At 53.1% G+C, this 10,000-nt stretch overlaps 1 protein-coding gene across 2 annotated transcripts in view; it reads right to left on the bottom strand.

Annotated features, from left to right (window-relative positions):
- The window catches only part of syt10 (synaptotagmin X), a gene marked incomplete at both ends in the record, with an annotated part of 15,348 nt that extends 5,497 nt beyond the window's left edge, over positions 1-9,851 (bottom strand). Inside the window, 3 exons of one of the 2 annotated variants that reach the window (XM_079734908.1) lie at positions 2,525-3,089; positions 7,494-7,929; positions 9,638-9,851. In XM_079734908.1, the coding sequence (XP_079591034.1) occupies positions 2,525-3,089; positions 7,494-7,929; positions 9,638-9,851 (1,215 nt within the window). The remainder of the gene's footprint in view (positions 1-2,524; positions 3,090-7,493; positions 7,930-9,637) is intronic. The other variant, XM_079734909.1, reaches the window with a different exon arrangement.
- Between the last annotated feature and the right edge of the window lie 149 nt (positions 9,852-10,000).

Raw genomic sequence — 10,000 nt, 5'->3', positions numbered from 1 at the left:
CATGGATCAGATTGGATCGGATTGGATCTAGTTAGCTGGAAATAGAGCGATTGCATCGCTATCAGCAAACTTTGTGGGATAACCTGTCTTCAGAGGGGACCTGGCACCCACTTCTCAGTTCTGTCGTCACCCTGAGGAGCAACTGGAGATCCCAGCCCACACAGCAACACACCATCACCAACGCCTCATCTGCTTTGGATTGCAATTAAGTGAGAGATTCGTTGCGACCAGAAGCACCAATCAGCCTAATGGGAGATGACTCTGTCGTCAGGCTGATTGCAGTGTCACGATAATGACACTGGTACACTGCAGGTTACCAAACCACACACTGGGATGAACACATAACATACACGCCACACACAGGAAGTGATGCGGGTTCAACAGGACGTGGTCTAGCAGAAGAAGGATTCGAGTATGAGATCAAAGGTGTGTCTGAATGGTTGGATGACAAATAGGGGGAACGATGTATTGGCTAGGGGCCGACTAGGTGGTTATTATTGTTGAAAGAATGATTTTCAATTCAGGCCTTGAAATGATGTTTCGGTCCAAATGTACTTCCTTGAAGAAGAGCCCACATATCCAAGTGACAGTTTTGCGACCGGGAGAAAAATCACTTAAATCAAGAGCTGACACCCAACATGCCAATTTCACTTTTGTTTTAACTTTATCAAGCCTTATGCCTTACGACTCACTTATGAACAAATCAAATACTTCAGCTAAATACTTAATTGGTCAAGCCGAGCAGGCGAGCTAGTATTCGGAGTGTATCCATGTCACATGAATAGGTAGGAGCTTTTGGGGGAATCATAATGATAGTGATTACAGTGGGCTGTGTTTGGTAACGACCCGGCCTCAACGGGCGGCAATACAAAGCCTGGAGAGCTACCCGCTACACAATGCAATCAGCAGCATTGTGCAGCACGAGATAATTACAGGATAACGGTTGAATTCTTGTAGAAGATACCAAAATGCTTTCATCTGGTGAGACTAGTATAATACAAACAAATAGAAAGGGAAGGTCTGCTGGGACTGAGAACACAGGGTGTGTTTGGTGGCGAGAACATTTTGAATACCTTGCTAACTTTATTGTCCAACGAGGTGGATAATTGCCTTTCGCTTCGCTTGCCGTTTGATTATAAGAACATGCTGTTGTTTTTGTATGTTGTGCAATCAAGTACCTGTAAAATCAATTATAATCAAACCTTATCTAGTTTACATCACATCCCTGATAGAAACGTTTTTGTTGAATTTATTAAAAGAGACTTGAGCATTGTGTTTTCATTAATACATACAATGATTATTCCAAACATCTATATTAATTGGGTTTAGTTTCCTGTCGTCTTATTAGTTAACAGAAAATAAACCGATATTTTGGCTGAAGTTTGTAGCAGTACCCTGTGTTTACAGGCTTCACCTCTGGTATTACTGGTTGCCTGTGACCTCAGGGATGCCCGCGCTGAGCTCCTGTACTGAAGTCTTCGCTCCGTGCACAACACCCAGTCCACGTGGGTGTCCATCTCATTGCTCATTCCAATGAGCAATGCGATTATGCAAAGGAACTCAACTAAACTCATACCCTTGCAGCCAAATGTTTCTATGTGTCTCAGCTGGTTCTAAATACACACATCGCTCCCCTTTTCACCTCATCTATCCACACTACTCGCATCTCAACGTACAACAACAACAACACGCTGTCGGGGAACCCTGAGGCCAACACTGCTGATGAGGTTTAATCACTGGAGTCTGTTAGAAACGGCCTGGCCATTCGTCAGCTATTAGTGAGGGTAATGCTCTGTGGGAATGTGTGACTGCACCTGCCTCTGTCTGACTGAGAATTAAGACCAGTCCCAGCTAATTTCTGACCAATCATGTCTTCACTGATTGGTTCAGGGGCATCCATTCAACAACAGGTGCAGGACATACAAAACCTCTGAATGTCAGTGAAAGATAGGGAGGGAGCAGAGAGGGAGAGAGAGGGAGGAGAGAGGGAGAGAGAGGGAGACGGGAGGGAGCAGAGGGGGTGGAGAGGGGGAGAGAGAGGGAGGAGAGAGGGAGGGAGGAGAGAGGGAGCAGAGAGGGAGAGAGAGGGAGGAGAGAGGGAGAGAGGAGAGAGGGAGCAGAGAGGGAGAGAGAGGGAGGAGAGAGGGAGAGAGAGGGAGAAGGGAGGGAGCAGAGGGGGTGGAGAGAGGGAGAGAGAGGGAGGAGAGAGGGAGGGAGGGAGGAGAGAGGGAGCAGAGAGGGAGAGAGAGGGAGGAGAGAGGGAGAGAGGAGAGAGGGAGCAGAGAGGGAGAGAGGGAGGAGAGAGGGAGAGAGAGGGAGAAGGGAGGGAGCAGAGGGGGTGGAGAGAGGGAGGAGAGAGGGAGGAGAGAGGGAGCAGAGAGGGAGAGAGCGGGAGGAGAGAGGGAGAAGAGAGGGAGAGAGAGGGAGGAGAGAGGGAGCAGAGAGGAGGAAGGAGATAGGGAAGGAGGAGGAAGGGAAGAGAGAGGGAGGGAAGGAGGGGAGAGAGCAGGGAGGGAGTGCTCACCGTGGTGGCAGCGTGGATGTCCTTCCACACCACGGCCTCTCGCGACAGGTCGGACAGCTCGAACAGGTTGTCCACCACCACCTCCCCGATCATGTCGTGGCTGGTAAAGCGGTCGAAGTCGTACACGCTGAAGTGCAGCTTGCGCACGCACAGCTCGTCGTACGGCACGGCGAAGCGGAAGGTCTCGTCGAACATGGGGTTGAGGTTCTTGCGGTGGACGCGCGTCTGGAACTTGGTCTTGCGGTCGGGCAGCAGGTAGATCTTGACGTAGGGGTCGGAGGTGCCGCTGAAGTCCTTGGCGGGCAGGTCCAGGGCCTTCAGGATGCGGACCACCAGGCCCTGCTCCTCGTAGTCGTACAGCAGGGAGAAGCTCAGCTTGCCGCAGAGCTCCGGCGGCGGGCGGGGCTCGCCGTCCTGGGAGTCCACCGACCTCTGCTTGTACAGCTCGGGCTTGATGCGGCCGATGCTGACGGTGGAGGGCTGCCGCACAGGGAGCGCCTCCATGCTGAGGTCCATGCTGGTCACGTGCACCTGCCGCGGCAGGTGGCGCCGGAACGAGTTGTGGCTGATGGGGGAGAAAGAGGGTCTCAAAAGGGGGCTCATAGGGGGAGAGGTGAACCCAAACATTTGTAGGTGAATTGGCCGTCTGCGCGATTATTTTAACACAACCTGTCACTTTTCAGCTTTTGAAAATTATCGCTGCTGTGTTAAAGTATTTAAGAAAAGGGGGTGTCAAGAAATAACGGTTTTTTTCTTAGCACACCTTTTAAAACAAATTTCAAATGGTTCTTTCACTTTGCGTAGTCTTAACTGTAAGCTGGCCTGCACTTCTTTCCGGCTGTAGTGAGATGTGAAATAACTGTTCCGCACATCAGACATCAATTATCCGAAGGCGGAGAAACTTCTTGGAAACTGACAATTACTTAAAGCTGCAGCAGCTCATTTGTGTGACCCAATGGAGTTGAACCTTTATTCAAAGCCTCGGCGGCTGATTTTGTAACCTAGCAACTGCAATATGTTTGACAGTTGGACAATCACAGCAAACTGAAAGCCGCAAAATGGCGGAAAAAATAATAGGAAACATCTCAAGCAAAAAAAAGAAGATAACACAGAGTTTAACTGTAAAAATGTTCTACTCGCATATGGGTTTGCTCAAGTAAATACTTTGAACTATTCAAATTTCAGAGTGTACACAACACTATCAAAATACACTATAATTAAAGCCAAACAAAACCGAAAAAGATAAGCTTTAACCATTCATTGAATAACAAGCATCCATTGCCACACACAATACTAATGGAAAAATAAATGTTTTTGTGAACACAATCTTTTTATTCATTTTAAAAAGAAAACCCATGTGGGGAAACCTCGATCCCAATGCCTAAAGGCTGTTTTCATCTGTAGTGTTCTGGCCTCTTTTGGCGACGGAGCTATCTATAAAGTACCAGCTCAATACCTCTGTGTGAGTGAGTGTGGATGATGGCTGGTTTAAGCAGCCTCACCTAACCCCTGTTAGACAGATTGGCTGGTTGGGCCTGCAGACCTGTTGAAGGACTTCAACGTGCACTGGTTAAACCAGTCATTACCGCACACACCGCTCTCCTGCAAGGCGACTCAGAGCACCAGCTCACATCATTGTCAATCCAACTCTATATTAAACCGGTTCTCCCATATCCTCAGCCTGTGTCGCTGTTCTGGAGGAGCCCAGTAAAAGTCCCTCAGGAGAAGTGAGAGATGAGAGATGGTTAGTTTAAGCGGCCTCACCTAGCCACGGTCAGACGGATCGGCTGGCACGGGCTCCACACCTGTTCAATGAATTCAAGGCAACTCGGAGAACCAGCTCATGTATCATTGTCAACCCAACTGCCAAACTCAGGAGGTGGCGTGTAGCACCTCGCCACACTGGGTCGGAGCGTTAAGTCCTCCCATGCTGGGGTTTCCATCCTGCCCCCCCGCTGTGTATCGGGGGCCGGTGAACGGCTCTGAACTCGTAACGCCTCCTAACCCAGTGAGAGGTCAGCGGACGACTGCGGCCTCATTCCGTCAGACCTTCTCTGCCCGGCACACAAACCATCGTGGAGGTGAGGCGGGCGTCGAATGGCCGTCGTTCTCAACAGCCCCGCCCATCCTAGTTCCTCAGAGGAGAGCGGGAAAAAACGTGCGCGTGCGTGCGTACATGTACGTGCGTGCGTGGTGTGTGCGTGCGTACGGTGTGTGCGCGTGCATTCGTGCGTGCGTGCGTGCTTGCGTACTGTGTGTGTGCGTGCGTGCGTGCGTGCATGTACCTGCTTGCGTACGGTGTGCATGCATGCGTGCGTGCGTGCGTGCGTGCGTGCGGACAATAGGGGCCGGTCCCATGGCGATGGGCTGTGTCGTCATTGGTTCTCCCGGTGGGAGCGGTGCCTCCTATTGTCCGCGGCGCGCTGTAATGCTATTACTATGTGTAATTATTCGGGCTAATGACAAACTGAGTGCAGATAATGGCTGCACTTGGCTCCAGTGTGCAGCTGCTCTGGGAGGTGACTCTAGCCTGACGCCCCCCCAGCGATACTCATGGTGGCGGTTCTCCTTTAAACACAAGTCTCACCAAACAGGGAGAAGCTGGACCTAATTGTTTAATTACCTGGTTGCTTCCGCACGTTGCCATGGTAGCAAGACACACGCACGCATGGATACGCACGTGAGAATGCACGCGCACGCATACTCGAGTACAGACAAGCGCACGTGTAGATGAACGCATGCACATAGGTACAAACACACAGAGTCACGGTGACACACACACTCTCACACGTACACACGTGCACAGACACACACAAACAGACAAATGCACACAGACGTGAGTGCATATATGCACACAAAATCACATGCACACACGCAGACACACACAAACATGAGTACACACACAAACACACACATACAAACAGACGTGTGTGAAAATATACACACACAGATGTAAACACACACGTTGAGGTTTTCAGAGAGAGGAGGTGGCGTGCCACTACTGTGTAATGTGACACATCGGTCCGAGGTCATTGGCCGGGGGCACCGTCCCTCTCCGTGACATCCCCCCGCCCCCAGCTCGTGGGCGAAGCCCCCTTGAGAGCCACAAGGGGTTGTGTTGTGACAGCGGCCGGGTTACGTAACGCACAACGCCACCACCGGGGGTGGGGGCCCACTGCCTCACACTCATCAGACGGACTTTGAGGGTTTGAGCACCGCAGGAGAGCAGTGCACCCTGGGAGTCAGAGTGTGAGGACCTGTGTGAGGACCGCATCTGACCCCTAGAACTGTCGCTCCCCAGGGGTGCTGAAGCAGACCACCCTGTGGGTTCGAATTGATCATTAAAGCGTTTCTAAATCAATCATTTTGAAACGATTGATTATGGCCCGGGGTGCTGTGCTGTCGCTAGCTGTAGGTCACATGGACGATGACATCGCCCGATGTATCGCCAGCAGAAGGACTTCCACCAGGCTGCGGAGAGCGCTGTCCCCCCTGGTCGTCTGTGCTCCTGTTTGATCTCTCTCTTATTGTTGTAATAGTGCACCTTGCACCATGCAAGGTGCACTATTACAACAATAAGACTAACACTATAAGACTAACACTATAAGAACACTACTGGGTATTTTAGGGGATCCCCATTGCAGGGTCTCTGGGGTAGGGTACTGTAGGGTAGGGTAGGGTACTGTAGGGTAGGGTAGGGTACTGTAGGGTAGTGTACTGTAGGGTAGGATAGGGTAGGGTACTGTAGGGTAGGGTAGGGTACTGTAGGGTAGTGTACTGTAGGGTAGGATAGGGTAGGGTAGTGTACTGTAGGGTAGGGTACTGTAGTGTACTGTAGTGTAGGGTAAGGTAGGGTACGGTAGGGTACTGTACTGTAGGGTAGGGTAGGGTACTGTAGGGTAGGGCACTGTAGGGTACTGTAGGGTAGTGTACTGTAGGGTACTGTAGGGTACTGTAGGGTAGGGTACGGTAGGGTAGGGTAGGGTAGGGTACTGTAGGGTACTGTACTGTAGGGTAGGGTACGGTAGGGTAGGGTAGGGTACTGTAGGGTAGGGTACTGTAGGGTACTGTACTGCAGGGTAGGGTAGGGTAGGGTAGGGTAGGGTACGGTAGGGTAGGGTAGGGTAGGGTACTGTAGGGTACTGTACTGTAGGGTAGGGTACGGTAGGGTAGGGTAGGGTACTGTAGGGTACGGTAGGGTACGGTAGGGTAGGGTAGGGTACTGTAGGGTAGGGTACTGTAGGGTACTGTACTGTAGGGTAGGGTACGGTAGGGTAGGGTAGGGTACTGTAGGGTAGGGTACTGTAGGGTACTGTACTGTAGGGTAGGGTAGGGTAGGGTAGGGTACTGTACTGTAGGGTAGGGTACGGTAGGGTAGGGTACGGTAGGGTAGGGTAGGGTAGGGTACTGTACTGTAGGGTAGGGTACGGTAGGGTAGGGTACGGTAGGGTAGGGTAGGGTACTGTACTGTAGGGTAGGGTACTGTAGGGTACTGTACTGTAGGGTAGGGTAGGGTATGGTAGGGTAGTGTACGGTAGGTTATGGTACTGTAGGGTAGGGTAGGGTACGGTAGGGTAGGGTACGGTAGGGTAGGGTAGGTTAGGGTACTGTAGGGTACGATAGGGTACGGTATGGTAGGGTAGGGTACGGTAGGGTAGGGTAGGGTACTGTAGGGTACTGTACTGTAGGGTAGGGTACGGTAGGGTAGGTTAGGGTACTGTAGGGTACTGTAGGGTACGGTAGGGTACGGTATGGTAGGGTAGGGTACTGTAGGGTACTGTACTGTAGGGTAGGGTACGGTAGGGTAGGTTAGGGTACTGTAGGGTACTGTAGGGTACGGTAGGGTACGGTATGGTAGGGTAGGGTACTGTAGGGTACTGTACTGTAGGGTAGGGTACGGTAGGGTAGGTTAGGGTACTGTAGGGTACTGTAGGGTACGGTAGGGTACGGTATGGTAGGGTAGACCTACCGTGAGGAGGAGGTGGGCTCGGTGGTCTGCCTCTGGATCTTGGCCTGCTGGCTGAGCTTGTCCCTCAGGGCGGTCTCCACCTCCGCCGGGATGTCCGGGGATGTCTGGCTGATCTTCATGGCCGCCTCCTGGAGCTTCACCTTGGCCTCGCGCGCCGGCCGCCGCTCCTTCCTCTCCTTCTTCTCCCGGGGCTCCTGCCGCTCCTCGGCCGTCCCCGCCCCCGGCGGCGGCAGGGGGGGCGGGGCCGGCGCCGGGGGCGGGGCCTCGGGTAGGCCGCAGCGGGGCCCGGCGTGGACGCCGTTGCTGTCGGCGTGGGCGGACTGAGCCTTGCTCCTCCAGACGGGCCAGCACAGCTTCCAAAACACAAACAGAGAGACTACCAACAGAGACAGGCCACAGAAACCCACCAGCACCGCCAGCAGGCTGACGGAGACGTCTACATCAGGAGGGGGGGGAGAGAGAGAGAGAGAGAGAGAGAGAGAGAGAGAGGGGAGGAAGGAAGGAGAGGAGGGAGAGGGGGGGAGGGGGGGAGGAGGGGGAGAGAAGAGGAGAGAGAGAGAGGGGGGAGGAGGGGGAGAGAGAGTGGGAGAGGGAGAGAGCGGGGGGAGGAGGGGGAGAGAGGAGGAGAGAGAGAGAGAGGGGGGAGGGGGGGGAGAGAGGAGGAGAGAGAGAGAGAGAGAGAAAGAGGGGGAGAGAGGAAGAGAGAGAGAGAGGGGGGAGGGGGGAGGATGGGGAGAGAGGAGGAGAAAGAGAGAGGGGGAGAGAGAGAGAGAGGGAGAGAGAGAGAGAGGGGGAGGGGAAGGAGGGGGAGAGAGGAGGACAGAGAGAGAGGGGGGAGGGGGAGAGAGGAGGAGAGAGAGAGGGGGGGGGAGGAGGAGAGGGAGACAGGAGGAGAGAGAGAGGGGGGGATAGAGGGGGAGGGAGAGGGAGAGAGAGAGGGGGGGAGGGGGGAGAGGAGGAGGGAGAGAGAGGGGGAGAGAGAGAGAGAGAGAGAAAGAGGGGGAGAGAGGAAGAGAGAGAGAGAGAGAGGGGGGGAGGAGGGGAGAGAGGAGGAGAAAGAGAGAGGGGGGAGAGAGAGAGAGAGGGAGAGAGAGAGAGGGGGAGGAGGGGGAGAGAGGAGGAGAGACAGAGGGGGGGAGGGGGAAAGAGGAGGAGAGAGAGAGAGAGGGGGGGAGGAGGAGAGGGAGACAGGAGGAGAGAGAGGGGGGGATAGAGGGGGAGGGAGAGGGAAAGAGAGAGGGGGGGGGAGGGGGGAGAGGAGGAGAGAGAGAGAGAGGGGGGGAGAGAGGGGGAGAGGGAGGGGGGTGGAGGAGGACGGAGACACAGGAGAGAGATGCGACACGGAGGAAGAGAGAGAGAATGAGAGGCGTGAGAGAGTAAGAGAAAGAGAGGGAGGGGGGGGTCAAGCAGGCATCACAAGGACAAAGTAAGACAGACACACGTGCAAGAGAGAAAAAAAGAAGAGGAAGAGTGAGCTGTAAGGAAGATGAGCTGTAAGGAAGATGAGGCAGGGTACACAGCATTTCATCACCAACGCGGAGCACGTGGCGCCGCGTGGCTCTTTACAGGAGAAACCGTAATCTTGCGGGAAAATCGTTTTACATTAGAAGGGCAGAACCGGTTTAACGTCCTCGCGGTACACATTACATATAGTGTGATCGCAATTGATTTACACATCATTCAGGCACTGCGCTATAGTCTACATCGAAAGGAAAACAAAAGATCCTAATTTCAGAAGCGCTCCAACTTATAAGACCACAAGTAGAGTACAAAAGAAAAAACATCGACAAAAGCGATTGAGCTGCACTTCAGGCTGACTCAGCAGACGGTGAGCCATAGAAATGTGTAAACCGCTGCCACTTGTTGCAGGCTCTGAGCTGCTGTGCTTCATCACACCTGCTGCTCGCCTGAACACAATGGCTGGCTTCATCCTCAACTAAAGTGTATTTTTTTCTGGATGCCTTTCCACGTAAAACACATCAATAGGTTTACTGCGTTCAACACGTCAACCAAACTGAATCTACACTGAGGAAAAGTCGCACTCTTGCACACCTGTTACGTTCCGTTCATTCATCGAACCAAAATAAATAACAGTTTGTTAAGCGATGAAGAAAAATAATATTAGAATCATTTGGGGGATTTACCTGCATGTCCTTTACCTGGCGAACTGCTCTCCAGCGGGAATATATCCGCACATTTCTCCCGGTCGACGTGTCCCGCGAGGCAAAGTTCGGTGACGATCTGGAGGGCCTTTTGGCACAAGCTGACGCTGTCCTCCATGCGCACGGCAATGTCTTTCCGGTTAAGCCATTGCACGTGGATCGAGGGCGAGGATCCGGAGGGACGAGGGCGGTTCATCTGGAACAATTTTTATGAAGCCTCTGTGCGCCGGTGACCGGAGGTGAGCGAGGAGGAGCGCGCGGTGTCCAACATCTCCACTGCGCAACCGTAGAGCAACTGTGCTTGTGTGTGTGTCCGCGACACGCGCTGCTTGCGTTTGAACAGTA

This window comes from Pollachius pollachius (assembly GCF_949987615.1).
Source record: "Pollachius pollachius genome assembly, chromosome: 4".
NCBI classification, from domain to species: domain Eukaryota; kingdom Metazoa; phylum Chordata; class Actinopteri; order Gadiformes; family Gadidae; genus Pollachius; species Pollachius pollachius.
The sequence above is the reverse complement of the archived record's forward strand: the minus strand, read 5'-3'. Positions and strand labels throughout refer to the sequence as shown.